The sequence below is a fragment of the Camelina sativa genome, chromosome 16, assembly GCF_030686135.1.
Source record: "Camelina sativa cultivar CO46 ecotype springtype chromosome 16, ASM3068613v1".
NCBI classification, from domain to species: domain Eukaryota; kingdom Viridiplantae; phylum Streptophyta; class Magnoliopsida; order Brassicales; family Brassicaceae; genus Camelina; species Camelina sativa.
Window position 1 is genome coordinate 7,477,147 of NC_141895.1, and position 20,066 is coordinate 7,497,212.

General features: G+C 37.1%; 2 protein-coding genes and 2 pseudogenes across 2 annotated transcripts; 1 reads left to right on the plus strand and 3 right to left on the minus strand.

The window, feature by feature from the left end:
- Window positions 1–1,643: 1,643 nt before the first annotated feature.
- Window positions 1,644–3,611, minus strand: LOC104753476 (disease resistance protein RPP2A-like; annotated as a pseudogene).
- On the minus strand, window positions 3,589–5,443 carry LOC104750154 (glutathione S-transferase U15). The gene is made up of 2 exons (XM_010471908.3): window positions 4,927–5,443; window positions 3,589–4,159 (listed from the first exon to the last, which is right to left on the minus strand). Exons 1-2 carry the CDS (start codon window positions 5,251–5,253, stop codon window positions 3,782–3,784), a joined length of 705 nt encoding a protein of 234 aa, XP_010470210.2. The 5' UTR covers window positions 5,254–5,443; the 3' UTR covers window positions 3,589–3,781.
- Window positions 5,444–6,879: 1,436 nt separating this feature from the next.
- LOC104753477 (uncharacterized) lies at window positions 6,880–7,859 on the plus strand. Its single transcript, XM_087492541.1, has 3 exons — window positions 6,880–6,927; window positions 7,019–7,537; window positions 7,830–7,859. The coding sequence occupies exons 1-3, from the start codon at window positions 6,880–6,882 to the stop codon at window positions 7,857–7,859; spliced, it is 597 nt and encodes a 198-aa protein (XP_087348667.1).
- An 11,379-nt stretch (window positions 7,860–19,238) lies between these two features.
- Window positions 19,239–19,745, minus strand: LOC147925251 (nuclear pore complex protein NUP98B pseudogene; annotated as a pseudogene).
- Window positions 19,746–20,066: the final 321 nt, after the last annotated feature.

Genomic DNA, 20,066 nt, shown 5'->3' on the forward strand with positions numbered 1-20,066 from the left:
TCCCCTGTAGCAATTATCAAAAGGTTCTCAGAATAAAGATATGTTTCTCAGCTCCTAAGTCACTACCAAGCCCTTATCAGATTCGTTAGCACAAAACACTCAGAGATCACCAAGACTGACCAAGAAGACTAAGTACTTAGGAACTATTGAGGAATTAATTTCCCAAGAAGAAAGCATGAAGTCAAGAATACTGAAAATTTCAGATTCGTTTTGACCAAAACCAAATACTGAAGAGTCAAGATCACAAAGACAGACAAAGAGGACTAACTACTGAGTACTCACCTCTGTAAGGCACCAAGGAACTCAGCCGTCTTCTTCCCTTGGATGGAGTGAGATGGGTTGATTTTTGTTTCGAAATTGCCAGCGCAAAACGTTTCAGTAGAGAAGAAATTGCCAGCGGAAGAAGAGAAGAAATTGAGCTGGGCCCAAAAGTTTAAAGGCCCAAAACGTTTCAGGGTCCAATTTTTAAACTTCTTTTGCCTTATCAAAACCAAAGCCAAATTGTACAATCACAAAATGTGTTATCTTTATAAGAAAAATTCAAATATGTGTTATTTTGTTATTTCTCAAAAATGTAAAATAAAATTTTGAATACATCATATCGGAATATGACATGTTTGTTTTAGGGTCTGATACGCAATTTTTTTTTTTTTTTTTGTGATTTCTTGAGTCCACTACTTTCTTTGTAATTAAAGGTTTTTTTTTTTGTAATACACTTCATGACTATTTTTTTGTTATATTTAGTTTGTTTTGTTTAGTGTTAGAGATTCTAATTGGGAATCAAATTGTTTTTTTCTTTGTTTGCAAAGGATTCAGAGATAGAATATCTTCAAAACACAATAAAAGTGTGTTTAAATATATCATAGTTTTTATTTCCATATTGATTGATGTATTTATTTAGTTGGGATTGAATGTAAAATATTTCGGAAACAAAATCTGAATTAATCCTATTTTTAGAAATTTGTTAGGGATTATGTTTTTAAATACGTACAAATAAAATGGTAGAACCCAAAATGTACTTCAAAAATGTGTATATATATAGATATGTATTATTCTGTTATTTCTCAAAAAAGTACAATAAAATTTTGAATACATCATGTAGGAATATGACATGTTTGTTTTTAGGGTCTGATACGCAATTCTTTTTTTTTTTTTGTGATTTCTTAAGTCCACTACTTTCTTTGTAATTTTTTTTTTTTTTACTCAAACTTTGTAATTAAAGAATTTTTTTGTATCACTAGAAAAGTTTTTCTATCAAAAGCAGGAAATAGATTTAGTCCCACTTCTTTTTACCTATGTGGGATTAGAAGAAGAAATTTTTATGTCTATAATGTATTTAGTCAGACCGTTGGAGTTAGGATACTAATAGAAGCAAGAAATATGATTTACACCAAGATTACAGAAAAAAAAACATAAGTTTACAGAAGCAGAGGCAAATATTGTTAGTTTGTTATCAGTCTATAAGCACCATGGACTGGTGATAGGATACTAATACAAATATACATTGCAGCTACCATAGTGTTCATTTTACCGGCGAGACTTAACACATATGCAACGCATCACTGATAATACTGAGCAATGAATGAACCTTAGCATCAATACGTGCACCAAAGTAAACATCAAAAACACAAAGATTACCAACCGTGAAACACCTTTTTGTTTCCTTCCGAGTGACCTCACCTTTTCAACTTCTCATAGGCGAAATCATGTAGATTCCAAGCTTTTTTGATCAAGACTTGTGCAACCAAACAGCTTAAGCTCCACCACAGATCGTAAGTTGCTTATTCCGTTTGGTAGTTTCTGAAGCTTGTGCAGTAGCTTGTGCAGTGCTCAAGATCAAGTGTAACAAGTTCAGTAAGATTCTCGATTGACAATGGAAGTTCTCTTATGGAAGTCCCAGATAGATATAACTCTTTCAAGTTTGGTGCAAAATCCTCGAACTCTGAACAACCAGACATACGAAGAAGCTTGAGAGATGTTAACCCGAACATAGCAGGCAGCTTTGAACAACTTGAACAGTCTTTCAAATTCAAGGAAACAAGCTTCCCACAACTAGGAATAGATGTGCTAACGTCAACCAGACTCGTACATCCTTCGAGATCAATATGTTCAACGTTCAGGGCTTATGATAACACCGTAATGTCAGCTAAGTTTCTGGAGTGACTTAGTTTAATTTTCTTTAGCTTCTCCAGATTCTGTTTCACAATATCATTAAATCGAAATAAGCCATCAGATGCAAGTTTTATAACTTAATGTAAACAGTTTAAAACACCATAATGTCAAGTCAAACACTTACATTTTTCCCTTCCCATAGCTTCTCCATGTTGCTATAAGGCATGTTTACCTCTACAAGGTTCTCAGGATTAAATTTTTGATGCAAGCATTCCAAAGGGTAATTCTCCCAGTGAAGTAACATGAGCTCATTAGGCAAAGTGTCGAGGCCTTGAGATAAACTTAGCTTCCATTGGTTCCCATAGAGCTTCAGCAATCTAAGTCTATACATCTTACCAAACACAGTAGGACTAAGCTCACAGGTCAAGCCAGATGCATCCAAGAAAATGCCTTCGATGGCTTCAGCTCCCTGACGAAGACAATCCCGTAAGTAGGAAAACATTAAAAACTAAAAAGAACTAAAAGCAAAGGTCAACTTACAGAATTGCATGTCAATACATTAGAAATGTCATTAGAGTCCCACAGTCTGCTACGTTCGCATGGATTCACGTCTTCTTCATGAACTATAAATCGACCAATGTCTTGAAAAGGAACAGGCATCTCTATTTTATTATCTACGACGCTAATGAGAGACTCGTCATTGAGATCAGAGATTCCCAAATATGTAAAAAACCCGCAAGCATCAAGTAGTTGCACCACATCATCTTTGTTCTCCCCTGTGAAAAAACATGCAAGATCCAAGAATATGTTCTTTTCGTTTTCGTCTAGTCCACCAAAGCTTCTCTTAAATGCGTCTTGAATCTTAGTTGGAGGTTTTCTCCGCAAGCTTTGTAGTTGTTCCATCATATTGCCTCTATCGTGCTTCGACACAGAGGAACCTAAAACATTGAGAGCCAATGGAATACCACTACTGCAGCTCATAAGTTCCGAGATTACAACATCTTCTCCATTCAAATATTGCTTGCAGAGACGAGAAGATTCAAACTCGCATAGCTTTTGGATCTCGTACGGCTCTTTAACCTTGCACTGTACAAGAACTTGTTTCCTCCTAGAGGTTAAGATGATTCTGTGACCATGAGAAAACCAGACAAACCCTCCAAGTACAGTTTCTGCATCTCTAGACTCACGTCATCAAGAACAACAAGAATTGTTTTTCTGTGGAACCAGTCCCTCATGAAACTGAGTTTTATATCAGAAGCCCCCATACTTAGTTTTTCTTCCCTAAACACAGTAGCTAAGAAATCATCACGCGTTTGCCTCAGCCCTTTCACTTGATACTTTAGATCAAAGTCTGGTAGAAAGTAACACAAATCATATTGTGGAGCTAGACTTCCAAAAATCTCTGTAGCAATACATGTCTTACCTATTCCTGCCATACCCCAAATCCCCACAATGTCTATATCTGAAGGTTGGGACAATTTGAACCATATTATATACATTGCAACATAATATAAAAGGCTACAAATTACAAATACAATGCAGTTTTAACTTATTTAAACTTCAACTTATATAAGTTGCAATTTTTAACAGAGAAATATATTACATAAAACTTTAAACTTCAACTTATTTTCTACATATATTGCAATTTCATTTCTAGGGTGATCTCATCTCAGGATCTAGAAGCCACAGATTGAGCTCTATCTTCAAACTCTCGTATAAACTTAGCGACTTTATCGATCTCCGGCACCACATTCTTCACCATTTCATCCGACAAAAATATGTCGGCCCATTTACAAAGAAATGGAGTTTTTGATTCGTCTAAAAACTTTTCTCCATTAAGCTTCTCTTTAGCTTTCAAGAGAACCAAAAAGCTTCCGAGGCAAATGTCTATGAACCCAATCGCTTCGCCACCAAAAAAGGATTTACCTTTGCTTATGGCAACAAACACATCCTCAAGTCGCAACAACCCTTCTTCCACTTCTTCCATGCCTTTTGCTTTTGTATCTTCCGATTTTGTGATTGTTGCCGCTATGAAAGCGGGAAACCACTGCATTTGTAGAATGGAAGTTAAGAGAACATAGTTGATGAGATAGCTAGAGAATTTGTCCTAAATCTTAAATAAATTCAGATGAATTGATTTTATTTTGAAGCTTAATGGTTTCATCCCTAAAGGTTGATTATCTCCATTCTCCACCTTGTAATAATCCGGTAAAATTTTAACACGTAAAAGATATTTCAGACCAATTTTAAACATGAAGCATCCATCAATGAATATATATTTTGGGAGATAAATTAAAAGTTTCATTTGTCTATATATATATAAAGAAAATAGAAAATATAATCCCAATATGGAATAATAAAAAGGAATTTTAAAAGTGGTAAAGACGGTCGTATATATAGGCATTCATGCAACGCCTATACGACCACATTGACCACCAAAATTCACATAAATTTTGTTTTAACATATTTTTCCTATTTTCAATTATGTAAATTTAAATTTTCACGCATATATATATATATATATGTATATATCAATATAAATATTCATATGTTAGATATAAATTAAATAAATAATTTTGTCTAATTTTTGTTTAATTTTTATACTCTCTATAATTTATATATATAATATCACATATTTTAATACTCACTAATGCGCTTTCTTAAATATTCGTGTTTCTCTAAAAACATCAAAAATCGTTGCACAAAACACTGATCACACATTAAAAATTCTTAACAAAAGAAAGCCTTTTAACAAATGAGAGACCTTTTAACAAAAACAAAAAAAAAAAAAGAAAAAAAAAACAAATGACAGACCTTGTCATCAACGAAGGCAGACCAGAAGCGAGCGAGAGCTCGATCATGAGGATGAGAAGGAAGAATGGACGGTCCAGATGAGTTCCACGTCTCATCGATGTATTCAACGATGTTAAGAGACTCGCAAACCGGTTTACCGTTGTGGATGAGAACCGGAACTTTCTGGTAAACCGGGTTCGATTTGACAAGAAGCTCACTCTTGGATCCGAACAAATCTTCTTCAACGTAATCATAATCAACCGATTTGAGATGAAGAGCTATCTTTGCTCGTAACACGACCGGACTGTACCATGTTCCCAAAAGTTTCACTTCCTCTCTCTCTCCCATCTTTTCTTTTGTTTAAATTATTTTTACTTTAGGTCTGTAATTTAATCGGTGAAGAAGACCAAGTAACAAGAAGATATTTGTGGTGAGACCAGTTTTGTGTTCCTCCCCGGCTCTTTTTTTCCTTCTTCTTTTGTCTGCTTCTTAGTGAGACAACAACATAAATACGAATTTTCTAGAATTTGACTATTCCACTAGTTGATGTTAACATATCTCTAATTTGATGGTCAGAGTCAAGATTTCGGTAAACTCGCAGATATTATCTATAGGTTTGATTTATTATCTTAAGTGATTTAACCAATAATCCCGGATCAATTAGATTTGATTTGAACCGACCGAGTTGGTTCAACAGAGTGACAAATTAAAATTCAGTAGAACGTAACGTCGCCTCTGAATAATTATATAACTAGGATTTAACCCGCACTATATATATTTGTTTGTTATTTTGTTGTTGTTTTATTAATTTTTAAATTATATACCTATATCTATTTATTAAATTTACAGGATGATTTTAATGTTCATATATGATTTTAAATAAAATGGTTAAATTTTTTTTATATTTTAATATAGATGTTACTATGTTATCTAAGTTTTGATCCACAATACAGTGCTTGATTGTGTTTTTTTATGTAAAATAATATAGAGATATGTGAGAAGTAATAGTTATTTTATGTGTTTAATGTATATAAAAATTAATATAAGTATTGTGGTGATCAAATCTTTTTGCAATCTAAAATGTGCTAAATATATATATTTTAAATATGATAGTCATATTTGTAGAATCATTCGTCGAACAATTTTTTTTGATATAACTATTTTAAGTTTTTAACACAAAGATTTGATTTTGATTGTACGCTTTATTGTTAGTATTTACTTGTTCTTTTTGTTATCCTTGTTTAGAAAATTGGAGATATTGTTTGTTTCTATTCTCTATTTGAAGATAATATTATGTATAATCCGACATCTTTAATGGCTCGAGTGATGAAAGGACGGTATTTCAGAAATAAACATCCCCTTATGGCAAAGAAACTGAATAACCCTTCTTTTGCATGGCGGAGTATTTATTTAACTAAGGGATTGGTGGAACATGGAGCATGATGGGCTGTAGGTTCTGGTTGTTCCATTTCGGTTTGGCGTGATCCATGGTGACCGGATATTCGTCCAAGACCAGCGAATGGTAGGGGGAGATTGCTGCTCCCGAGTTTGATGGTTAATCATTTAATTAATCCAGTTACCAAGGATTGGCATTTGCCTATTCTTGAGGAGTTTTTTGATCCGGTGGATATACCACTTATTCGGAGTATGCCGGTCAGTAAAACTTATCAATCAGATAGATTATTATGGCACTATACTAAGTAGGGGAAGTATTCGGTTAAGTCAGGTTATCGGTTAGCCCGAGAATTAATTGCGAAAGTTGAATTTGGGCCTTCGTGTATGTCCCTCCAGGCTCAGTCCTGGAAATTAGATGTCCCCCCGAAGATTCATCATTTTCTGGCAAATTGCCTCGGGTACCCTTCCCGTGTTAGAACGGCTTGCGTATCGGGGTGTCCGATGTGATGCTTTGTGTAAGCGGTGTGACTCAGAGACGGAGACTATAAACCACGCACTGTTTGATTGTCCTCGGTCGCGATGTATTTGGGAGTTGGTCCCGGTGTTGCTGGAATCAGGAGGTTTTCCGTATGCCTCTATCTATGCGAATTTAGATTTCATATTTTGGAGGGCGACTTCTCAATCCGGGGTTTTTGATATCATTTCTTGACTCCCCTAGATTTTATGGTCACTTTGGAAAGACAGGAATAAAAAAGTTTTCCAGGGCACTGAGTCAGAGCCAATTGAGATTTTAAATCAAGCGGCAAATGAGAAATTATTGTGGCAGGAAGCCAAATCTTATTCATTGAGCAATTTGCTCCCCCCGCCCGTAGTGGAAGAGAGGGATTATTCTACCCGCTGCCAGGTTGATGGTTCATGGAAAGGTTCGGACCCTTTCCAGGGTTTGGGTTGGTGGTGTTGTAATGGTGATGATTACACGATTCTTTTGGGCGCATGGAGTGTCAGACAAGGCCTTACTTCCCTACACGCAGAATTACAAGCACTGATCTGGGCTATGGAGTCTTTACTGGCGGCTGGAGTTGCTTGTCAGGCGTTCGAGACGGATTGTGCAGAGCTAGTTGTGATGGTGCAAGCGCCTGATGATTGGCCTGCTTTTTCGATTTTACTGGAGGATTTTTCGCATCTCAGAACATCTTACCCTTCCTTCTCTCTTGTCAGGATTCCCCGCGACCTCAACGTAAGGGCAGATTGTCTTGCTCGGTCTTCCAGATCTTTAATTTCAGAATCTTCTTTTGTAAACTCTTATCCTCCTGTTTGGGCAACCAATCTAGGAGTTCTTTTTTAATTATTAATGTTTGGTTGGAAAAAAAAAAGATAATATTATGTATATTTCTTCAATAAATGTATAAAATATTAAGTGGAAACTATTAATTAAGCCGAGATAATGTAAGGAAACTAACAGGTTTTTCTCTAAAGCTCTATTAAAATAGGTTTGAAGATTTTTATGGGATTAAAAATTTTATGTGTAGAGTTGTTTGTGGAAAAATCGAAATGTATAGATGTTGTCCAGATATTTATGGCAATAAACGTATCAAATTAGGTAGATTTAAATAATTCCATTAATTTAGTTTCTACGAAATGTTATTTTAGGAAAATTGTTAGGGATTAATGTTGTAAATAAAACATATTAAATAAGCAAAACTTTTAGGGCATAAACCAAAATGTACTTCAAAAATAATAATATAGGTTAAAGAAAGCTAGCAGATTTGATTAGATTAGAGTATTAATTGAAAAAAACTTTCTCTCCTCTTCTAGGCGATTCTAAAGGCCGAGATAATGTATAAATGTATTTAAATATTTATGGCAATAAACGTATCAAATTAGGTAGATTTAAATATTTTATACACCGACTAAAAATTCCGGCGGATTTCTTACCGTTTTTTGCGGATCTCAGCTCCGGTAGTCTTGACGGTCATCTTGGTAATATCACTCCTCTTGCTTCTCAACTAACATAACCATATATGGCGAAGGATTTTTGGGAAGCTTTACAAAACCTCAATTTGGGTTATGAAAGAACACTGATGAGGATGTCTGCGGAAGCTTTACGAACTCACAAAGCGAATAATCGTCTCAGTTTGATCGTCAAGTGTTTAAATCCCCAACACCAAAAACCTGTTGGAATGAAAGGTGCTCTGCCTAAAGCTTGGAATTTGCAAGGAAGATTCATGAGTCGAATAAATGATGACGGAACAGTTCAATTTTTCTTTCAACCTGAACATCACTTGATGACTGTTCCTAAAAATGGACCCTGGCACTATAATATTTGGATGGTAGCCATGGATCGCTGGACTAGATGCCTCCTTCCAAACTTCTTAACTCAAATCTCTTTATGGGTTAAGATTATCAATATTCCAGAAGATTTCAGATCTGAACCAGTTGTGCGTGAAGTTGGAGGAGTTCTAGGACATATTGATGAGGTCAAATTCCAAGATACCACAGAGGAATCAAGTGGGGAAGTATGGGCTCATGTTCAGATGCACATCAACAATCGTCTGATCTTTGTTAGGTATATTGAATTTGATCATAGCAAAGCACATGTTATGATCAGATTCATTTTCCCCAAATTACGAAAGTTTTGTTTCCGTTGTGGATCTCTTAGACATGAGCAATCGGTCTGTAATTATGAGACTCCGATACCACAAATTTATGATGTGGCGATTCACAATGCTCATCAGCTGTTTCGGGCTGAAGCTCATGGAGATGACGAGAACATGAGTGATCATGCTGAATCTTCTATCCTAGTAATTGGAACTTTGAAAACTTGAGCTTCTCCTACAATATGTGCAGATGATGATATGTCCATCACTCCTGCCTACATCCCCATCACTGTAAAGGAGTATGGAGCAACATCAAGGTTGGTAATAGGAGATAAATGTAAAGCAGTGACTACAGATCCAGAGGATGAGGCTTCTGCCACAGTTAAAGTCTTTGATTTTGTCTAAATTTTTATTTTTCTATTTGACTCACACGCTTTTGTTTCTTTTCTCTTGTGTGTTTTTGGTACATGCCTAAGCCTAGCACCATGAAAAATCCTACTGGTCCAGTTGTGAAGCTTACAAACCAAGAGTTAGGACAACTAGAGCGTGAGAATACTAAAGCAGCCAAATCAGCTAAGATGGTCAATCCGGTCATTCTGAGAGTTTATTAAGATGGTGCTTTGAGAGATCAAGAGGGCCACTTGCGCTGAGCAGGGCCAAAAGCTTGATGTAGAGGGCAATGTGATTGTTGAACCAGTTGTCAACCAGCAAGCTATTGCCGATGAATAGGTTAACCTTGGTGTCGATTGACGCCAACCAGAGGGCATCGATCGACACCCACCTCCAGCAGACGTACGTGGAGCTGCCAACCACGTCCAGAACCTGGTTCGAAGACAGGATCAAAACCGAGATCTGATCATAAACATTGCAGACTTCAACAGAGTTGATTTGATGTCTGAAAACCGCTCTGCAATTGTTCCACCTCCATTTCCAAGGAATGACTTTGAGCTGAAGCCTGCATACTTCCAGCTAGTTGGACAAAGACCCTTCTCTAACATGCCAAATGAGAAGGCTCTGGACCATATTGAGCACTTTGAAGACATGGTGACTAGTATCAAGGCCAATAGAGTGACAGAAGACTACATCTACTGCAAGCTCTTCCCATATTCACTTGCAGGAGAAGCATCTCAATGGCTAAAACAGTTGTCAGCTCGATCTTTGACCTCTTGGCAACAAGTAAAGGTGGCTTTCCTCAATTACTTTTATGATGATGCAATGTCAGATGAGCTGAGAGTCAAGCTGTCCTCCTTCAATCAAAGACCAGATGAAGCTTTCAAAGCAGCTTGGGTGAGATTCAAGGCCTATCAGAGGGACTGTCCACACGATGGCTTTTCAAGAGTGCAACTGCTAAGCATCTTTTTCAGAGGGATTGACTGGGAATATCAGCTAGCTTTGGATGCTGCAAGTCATGGGAAATTCAAGACAAGATTTCCAGAAGATGCTGAAGCTTTGATTGATAATTTGGCTTCCAGTATAGCACTAAGAGAGCAAATACAGAAAGGAAGAGATTGCATGGAGGATTTGATTCAAACCAGCTAGCTTCTGTTAATGTTAAGCTGGATTCGGTGCACAATCTTCTAGTGGGTAAGAAGTCAGTCCAATTTGCTACTGAGGTTGAGACGTTTGAGCCTGAGCCAGAGAATACAGAGGAGAATGTCAACTATGTGTATGGAGCTGGGTATCAGGGTCAGAGATTCAGTAATCAGCAAAGCAACAAGCCTTACAGTGGGAACTCTTCAGGCTACACTCCTAAGCCTGAGTTTCAGAAGCAGCAACAAGGGAGCAACTTCACAAGAACATATGGGAACTCATCTTATCAGTCTCCTCCTCCACAGACTTCTTCTGAGAGTCGAATGGAAGCTATGCTAGAGCAAATTTTGCAAGGTCAGTAACAATTAACAGTGACATTCAATGGGAAGATTGATAATGTCTACAATGAGCTTACTGGGAGGATTGATGCATTGAATATTCATATTGAGAAACTGGAGAATCAGGTTGCGCAGACCGATGGGTCTGTTAAAAGGCAAGAGGGTTTTTTTCCTGGAAGAACTGAATCAAACCCCAAACATGCTTACAATGCCATATCAGTAAGAGATCAAGATGCTGGTGAAATTGTTTCTGCAGAAAAGGGAGAGAAATCGACAGAGATGTCAATTCCAAATGATGGTGTCGATCGACACTCATCTCAGACAAGACCCGAAACTGCAAAATCTCAGGTTCCAACTATTGAGAGGGTGTACAAGCCTAAGGTCCCTTTTCCTAAGCCAAGAAGGTCCAAGCAGGAGATTGAAGATGCTAGATGCAAAGCTATGATGGATAAGGTGATGATTGAGATGCCTTTGATTGATGCTGTAAAGCTTTCACCACCACTTAAACGGTATGTGAAGAGAATGGTGTCCAATGGTTTGAGCCCTGAAGAAGGAGCACTGCTTACGAAGGATGTCAGTGCAATTCTTTTGAACCAGCCTCCACAGAGGAAGAAAAAGAAGAAGCAAGTGGTATTTGTCTTAGAGAAAGTGAGTGCAATGATCCAGAGTAGGATTGCAAAGAAGTTACCAGATCCTGGAAGTTTTGTGTTAGATTGTTCTATATCCACAGGAAGGTTTGCTCACTCACTTTGTGATCTTGGATCTAGCATCAACTTGATGCCACATTATGTTGCTCTAAGACTTGGGATGACAGATTTTAAGCCAACTCAGATATCTCTTATCTTAGCTGATCGATCTCGAAGAATTCCTGAAGGTGTTTTAGAGGATATTCCAATTAAGGTTGGAAACTTCATGATTCTCACTGACTTTGTGGTTCTGGAATATGACAAAGAGCCTAAAGATCCTCTCATCTTAGGAAGATCTTTCTTAGCTACAGCTGGTGTCATCATAGATGTGCAGAAGGGATATATAACACTGAATGTGGGAGGTTTGAGTATGAACTTTGAGATGGATAAGCTGAGGAGGGCTCCTACTATTGATGGACAGACTTTTTCTGTTGAGGAAGTTTCTGATATTCAAGCATCAAGCTCAGTGTCGATCGACACCGCTGCAGCATCAATCGACACTCCTCCATGACTGAGTCCAACCTTGTCCAAAACTGAAGGCTTGCAGAATGTTCTCTATGCTCCAAGTAAGAAAGCTGTTCCAAAGGAGAAACCTTCACATTCTACACTCCAGAGTCCTCAGGTAAGGCAAAGGTATGCATTTTCTTCCCCCAAACCCCCTCCTATCATTAATAAGACCTTCAAAGGTACAAAAACTGTTTCGCAGTTAACCAAGCCACGAGATTATCCTAGAGCGCTTGTTTCTTCTGTTGATGATTGTGCAGGACATAAAAGAGGCAAACCCATCCCAAAATCCCACCCAGGTCCTGTTCCTCACATCCTTGGCAGACCTCATGCACCTAAAGCTTACACACCACCTAGGATGAAAAGGACATTCTCTGGGAAGCATGCATTGTCATATTCTGCTCCGCTTCAACACAGTCAAGCTAATGACTGAAAACAAGCGCTTAGTGGGAGGCAACCCACTTCTAGGTTTTTCTTTTCCTTTTGAGTCATTTTTCTTTTTGCATTGAGTCAGTTTTTTTTTGAAATTTGTTTGAAATTATGAATTGTCTATCTATCATGTTGCTTTTAACTTGTGTTTGAGTGTTTCTTAACAGAATAATCATCCAAGGATTGATCCATCAACACAACTAACTGCAACTAACAAGGAGTTTCGGCCAACAAAACACCATTCGTTATGAGTGTCGATCGACACTGAGATGGTGTCAGTCGCCACCAGCTGGTAACCCGAAACCAGCTCATCTTTTCATTACAATTTTCAATCTATTTTTGTTTCTTTTAGCTTTCCTCTTACTTGAAAACACTGGGGACAGTGTCGTTTAAGTCTGGGGGAGGTTAGTACTAACTACTAACAGAGTATTTGTTCTTAGTGTGTCAAAACCGATTTTTTTTATTGAGTCAAATTTTTCAAAATTGTGTTGGGAATAATGATTTTTCTTTTTAGTGTATTGCTTTGACTGATTAATGCTGCAGATTGAATCCACTAATCCGAGTAATGAAAAATCCAATGGCTGACCAGTAAACCAGAGACATCTAAATTTCCAACTGAATCCATAAAAGCTAGAAGTAACTTCTGCACTTTTCTTTTTACCTCATCAAGAGCTTTGTTAAAAAAAAAAAGAATAAAAGATGAGATGATTTTGATCAGTTTAGAGAGGTAGGCAAATTACCTAGCCCTAGGATAAAAAATCGAACCGAAAAAACCGAACCGAGATTTTAGGTGTTCGGTTTGGTTTCGGTTATAAGAGCTGAACCGATCGGTAGTAATTATTTTAGGTATTCGGTTATCGGTTATTTCGGTTCGGTTTGCCTGAACCGATCGGTTAACCGAAATAAAAACAAAACCCTAACTTCTTCTAATTCTAATCTAACCTAACCTAACCTAACCTAATTAGCCGCTCGATTCGACTCCTTCTTCTTAGTTCTTACTTCTTACCCTTGTTCGTCTTCTTCTTTTTCTTTCTCTCATTTGTCTTCTTCTTCGTTCTATCTCTTCTATTTATTCTTCCTCCTCTTCGTTCTATCTCTTCTTCCTCTTCTTACAGATATCTTTTTTTTCCTTCGTTATGTCATTCGATCGGATCTACAAGCTTCACCTTTAAAGTTTTACCGCCGGTGTGTCTCCAACTCGTCGACTCGTCGGAGGAGACTCTTCTCTTCGTTGGAGAAAAAGCTCATTTTTTTAATTATTTTTTCTTTTTCTTTTGTTAATGGGTCTAATATATTCAAGCCCAGTTTTTAAATTTAAACTGGTCCAACAATTTTGTTCTGATGCCCAATAGTTCTGTTTTTTTCAAAAGTACTCGATAAAGAAAGACAAAAATCGGTTATTTCAGTTTTAATCCTCAAAACCGAAAATAAACCGAAAACCGAACTAACCAAACCGAATTTTATTTTGGTTAAATTCGGTAACATTTTTAAAAATCAAAATAAACCAAAAACCGAACTAACCGAACCGAATGAACCGAATAAACCGAAGTCCTAGGGCTAATATTACATGTGACCTCATTATTCTACTCTTGAATCAAATGATCACACAAAGTTTGGAAGCGAGGGGTAGGTAAATTACCGATAACCCCATTATTCGCCTATACCTTTGGTTTAAAAAAAAAAAGAAGTCAGTAAAAAAAAAAACAGCAAAGCAAAGCTCAAAGGAGGATAAGAACTAAATAAGTCTGGGGGAGAAGAAGAATACCAAATGTTGTAAAAAGATATATCTTGCTTGTTATGGTATAGTACGGTAATGAGTCTAGAAGGTTCTTGACATTGATCAAATTGATGAGACCCATTGATGAAGGCTTAATGGAGGAAGTAGTGGAATATGGTATGAATTTGGGATGCTATGAATGTCAACAGAGAAGTACATGGTGGTTCGATTTGGATTTATCTGCTAGGCATATGGATTATGGTTTGAATGATCATGGCATTACCTTAGAGAGAAAATGAGTTTCTGTGTTTTTAAACCTCTTTCACAGGTCTAAGCTTCTGTTTTGCTTGAGGGCAAGCAAAGGCTAAGTCTGGGGGAGTTGATATATCATGGTTTTTACGGTTTTTAACCATGATATAAGTGTGCTTTTTGAGTCTTTTCATTTGTTTCTAGGTTGTCTTTGAGTCTTTACAGGTTATCTAGGATTTTGGCACGGATGGAGCGAAATGGAGCAATTTGGATCGTTTTGGAGCATTTAATCAAAGAAGTCAGTTTGGAGTCTGATCAACTGACCAGTGCCGATCGACACTGAAGGAGCATCGATCGACACCCAGTCAGTCCAAACCGACGAGAGAGCCAAAAATTGGAAGTTTTACAATTTTGCCCAAAGTTTTCCATAATTGCAACATAAGTCCCTGACGTGTTTTAGGACATATTTATAGTGTTTTTGGGTTTTGTAAACCCTTAAGTTTTATTTTTCCCTGCAACTTTTGAGAGAGAAAACCCTGAGAGATTTTTAGAGAGCTTTTGGAGAGAAGAATCAAGACTCTTTCAGAGAAGATTCATAACTCTTTTTTTCTTCTTCTTTAATCTCTTAATGCTATCTATTTTATTCATGATTTGTGTTCTTACAATTATGTCTGAGTAGATCTGCTTGTTAGGTTTAGGGTTTCTCATTAGGAATTTCATGGATTATTAGATTAATTGATTGTTGGATTCATTATCTTTCTTGTTTTTCACCATATGTTGTTCTTAATGCTAGATCTTTGATTAGTCATCTGGATTTAGATCTTAGGATTATTAATTGATATGAGAATATAATTGATTTTCTTGACAAAAACATTTGGTGAGCAAAATTACTTCTTGCAAAGAGATTTCATTTAGTAATTTTGTGAACTTACCTAAACTTGATTTTATTGCTGATTTTTAACCTAAAATTTTACAAAGAGATTTGGATTTTCTGGTTTTAAATTTAGATAATATTTGCAGTGAGAACTGATTTATTTTACAATTGTGTTTAGAGTTCAAGAACGGTGCTTCATTATTGAATCATGCTTGCTTAATTAATTGATCTGATTTTCCATGATTTCCTGAGAATTTCCCTAGGCCTAACGTTTAATCCTTCTGAATTTTTACAACTCTTTTATTTTCTGTTTTATTTTGCTAATTAATTACAATATTTCTGTTTAGCATAATTAAAAGATTATTAAATCTATTGTGTGAATCTAGAGTCTCTGTGGATTCGATCCCTACGTACTACACTGATCTCTTAATTTTAGAGAGTATCTCTAGGGTAAATTTGAGCATATCAATCAGTTCTATGAAGCTCTCAGAAGATGTCGAGCATGTTTATTAAGATGGAAATCGCTACATCTCAATAATTCAGCAAAGAAACTCCAGGAGCTAAAGATTCAACTTCACAAAGAGTACAACTCTAATCCCATTGATCATCAGCATATTCGATCTTTGAAATCGGCTTTATTAAATGAATACAGAATGGAAGAGGAATATTGGAAAACTAAAAGCAGAATGGAAGAGGAAATCGGCTTCAAGTAGGTGATCGGAATACCAGGTTTTTCCATGCTAAAACCAAGCAAAGACGAAGCTATAACAGCATCAATGCTATCACGGATGAAAGTGGGACAGTGTGGACATCAGAAGAAGGTATTCATAAGGTTATCATCAATTATTTTACTACACTTTATCAGTCTAAAGATAAGGGCATCCATGAAAGTGTGTTTAAGCTTATTAAACCAAGAGTCTCCAATGAAATGAATGAAGCTCTTATAAAACCTATTATAGAAGAAGAGTTATACCAGGCTGTTCATCACATGGCAAGAGAAAAAGCCCCTGGACCTGATGGCTTTAACCCAGGATTTTTCTAAAATCATTGGTCCATAATAAGATCAGGTGTGTATGCTTTTGCCAAGTCTTTCTTTGAGAATTGCACGCTGGACCCTAAAATGAATCATACTCATATTTGTTTGATACCAAAAGTAGGCCAGCCCACTGAAAGTAAAAGACTTTAGACCTATCAGTCTTGCCAATGTTGCTTACAAAGTTTTGTCTAAAGTCTTAGCCGACATGCTCAAACCTTGGTTGAATCATATTATTTCAACCAACCAGTCTGCTTTTACTCCAGGGAGACTGATTACTGACAACATTCTCATTGCACATGAACTACTCCATTCTCTCCATACTAAAAAATTAGCTTAACCTTTCATTGCTGCAAAGTTTGATATTAGTAAAGCATTTGATAAAGTTGAATGGTCTTTCATTGAGGTAGTGATGAAGCAGATGGGTTTCTCTAGTATATGGTGTAATTGGATCATGAAGTGCATTACCACTGTTTCATATTCTGTGCTAATCAACGGTTTACCAGTCGGACATATTACACCCCAAAGAGGTATTAGACAGGGAGATCCTATCTCACCATATCTTTACTTATTATGCACAGAAGCTTTATCTGCTTTAATCCAGGAAAATGTCTGACTAAAAAGAATACATGGTTTCAAGGCAAGTAGGAATGGCCCTGCAATCTCACACTTACTTTTTGCAGATGATTTTTTATTGTTCTGCAAGGCCACAGAAGAAGAGTGCAGCACTATGCTAAATATCCTGCAGCAATATGAGCTAGCCTCAGGACAAAGTGTAAACTTTCAGAAATCTGCTCTCACTTTTGGTAAAGGTATTCAAATCCAAACACGAAAAACAATAAGTCAGATCCTCATAATTTACAAAACAGAGGGCTTTGGCCGATATTTGGGGTTGCCAGAGTTTATTGGAAGGAATAAAACCAATGCCTTCTCTTATTTAGCTCAAAGAATAGACCAAAAGATGGATAATTGATATACTAAGCTGCTCTTACCTGCAGGAAAGGAAGTTCTCATCAAGTCAGTAATTACAGCAATCCCATCATATAGTATGTCCTGTCTTCTCCTACCCTTGAGGATTCTCAATCAGATTACAAGTGCCATGAGACAATTCTGGTGGTCCAATATCAAGGATAAACGCAGAACCCCTTGGATAGCATGGGATAAAATCATGGATCCAAAAAATGCAGGAGGACTTGCGATAAGAGATTTGAAAGATTTTAATTTAGCACTCCTTGCTAAACAGAGTTGGCGGATCCTACAACAACCATCTTCACTCATGGCAAGAGTTTTTAAGGCTAAATACTTTCCAAAGAAAACTCTTCTCACAGCAGCATCCAAGACAAATTCCAGCTATGCTTGGAAGAGCATTTTACAAGGTACAAAACTTATTTCTCATGGCCTAAAATATTTAGTGGGCACTGGCGAACACATTAATGTTTGGAGCGATCCATGGCTGCCAACGAACCCACCAAGACCAGCCAGGGGACCAAGTTGTTTATCATACCCTCATTTGACAGTTAGCGATTTGTTAAATCAGGGCAGCTGGAATGACAATCTTCTACATCGTTTTATTAATCCCGAGGATATTGCTCTTATAAAGAATATTAGACCTTCTCTCATGGGAGCTAACGATGTGCTTAATTGGATCTATACCAAGGATGGAGTTTACTCGGTCAAATCTGGATATCATCTCCAACGTACGCTCGCACGTCATCCTTGTCTCACATCGAACTCTATCAGTGAGGTTTCTCCTACTAAACCTTTTACAAAGGTTTGGAATCTTAACACCCCTCGGAAAATTAAGCATTTTTGGTGGAGATGCCTTCACAATGCTTTACCAACAGCAGAAAATCTGAAAAGGAGAAAAATGACTGCAGATAATACTTGCCAGCGATGTGGAGAGGAAGCAGAAAGTATAAATCATCTCCTCTTCCAATGCCGCATCAGTCAAGAAATATGGGCCTTTGCAAAGACAATTTCTCCTCCAGGTCCTTTTCTCTTTTCAAATTCTGTTGATCAAAATATTGATAGGATGTTAAGCCTTATAAAAAACCAAAGAAAGGATGTAAGCTTATTCCCTTTCATTGGTTGGAGTATCTGGAAAGCAAGAAATGATCTCTTATTCAACAATAAGAAGCGATCCATCCCAGATATTATTAATAAGGCTTATCGTGATTTTCAGCGATGGAAGGATAGCTTAGCCTCTACTGAAGAGAACTTAAATGTCGCCCACACTTTAAGTGGCAGAGCACATCTCGCATCATCAAACACCAATTCTACGGAAACATGTAATCAGCTAAGTACAGAATACTGTTGTTTTGTTGATGGGTCTTGGATCTCTCCGAACGAATGTGCCGGAATTAGTTGGGTCCTTTATAACAAGCATGCACGGTTTGTTCTGCGAGGATCAGCATCTATTAATCCCCTGAATACACCACTTGAAGTTGAAGCTGAAGCACTAAGACTGGCGATTCTCCATGTTAAGAGGCTGGGATACAATAGTGTTAAGTTTTCTGGTGATGCTGACGCGTTGTATGGAAAGGCTCTCCATATCTCAAGTGGGTATCCAATGCATCAAATTCAGCACTCTCCTATAGCAACCTACTTAAATGATATAAAGAGCATAGCCCAAGAATATGAGCAAATTACATTCTCAAAAATCCCACGTTGTGTAAACTCTCTAGCGGATAATCTAGCAAAGAATGCTAGAAAACAGAAATCCAGCTTTGTACTATCTTCGAACCCTATAACTTAATTCTCTTAATGTATAAAATGGTTGTCGACAAAAAAAAAAAAAAAAAAAAAATTAAAGAACTCAAGTAAATTTTTCCTAGTGAAACTGATAGAAGAAAGGTTGAGAAGATGAGGTAAGAGCAAAAGACATGTCATTTTTGACATTATATATTGCAAAAACAGACCAATAGACAAACCCCAAAAAAGTAAAATAAAAAAACAGGACACTAGTCTACACAATGATCTTTCTACATATCATCTTCTTCTCCAAGCTTGTAGGAACTGAAATGCTCCACCTTGAACGTCCACTCGCCTTTCACAGCATCATAGGACACAAACTTAGCTCCCTGTTCCTCAGCTTTCCTCTTCAGCATTTCCTTGTACTTGTCCAATCTCGCGCCTTCCTTCACTTGCGTACCTGTCTTCTTGTCCATACATTTTATGTTCAGCAAAGTTACAACGGCGGGCTTATTCAGTCCTTGACCCACAGGAGGTTTCTTGCTCTCGTCCATGTACACATTCACTTCTCGGTTTTTGAACTGAACCACCATTTCCAGGTCGAGTTTACACACATCCGTCTCTCCCAGAAACTTTATACTCCCGTAACCGTGTCTCCCAACAACAAAGTCCTTTACCCGCTTGCAATGACCCGGATCAACCCTTTCTTTTGTAGCCAGTTCTTGGATCCGAGGCTCTGTGAAATAAGGTAACAAAGAATAAGGTAAGGATCACTTACGATTAGAAGAACCAAACATCTTTCTTTATATATTCACGAAACCGGGCTTAGCCAAACGAACTGTTCCTTCTACCCTGTTACAACAAAGCAAGAAGATGTCAAGAACAGTTATACGAAGAACAAAAGGCAAACACAAAATTCCGAAACATGAACATACGAATTTTACACTAATTAACCACACAAATAGTTGTAATCAGATCGACATTGAACAAGGCAACATCACAACTTGTGTAATTCATAACCAGGAATCATCAAAACCAACACTAATCGTACCTATGAATCCGATGGAAACCAATCTAACTAAGACTAAACTACGTTTTACGAACGTAGTTAACAAAGA

What these genes read in the sequence shown, in the direction of transcription:
- LOC104750154 (XM_010471908.3), bottom strand. Translation starts at nt 5,253, where the DNA reads ATGGGAGAGAGAGAGGAAGTGAAACTTTTGGGAACATGGTACAGTCCG. An exon ending in CTGCCTTCGTTGATGACAAG is followed by an intron (nt 4,160 to 4,926) that starts GTCTGTCATTTG and finishes CTACAAATGCAG; the next exon opens with TGGTTTCCCGCTTTCATAGC.
- LOC104753477 (XM_087492541.1), top strand. Translation starts at nt 6,880, where the DNA reads ATGTATTTGGGAGTTGGTCCCGGTGTTGCTGGAATCAGGAGGTTTTCC. An exon ending in CTGGAATCAGGAGGTTTTCC is followed by an intron (nt 6,928 to 7,018) that starts GTATGCCTCTAT and finishes TGACTCCCCTAG; the next exon opens with ATTTTATGGTCACTTTGGAA. An exon ending in GGATTCCCCGCGACCTCAAC is followed by an intron (nt 7,538 to 7,829) that starts GTAAGGGCAGAT and finishes TTTTATGTGTAG; the next exon opens with AGTTGTTTGTGGAAAAATCG.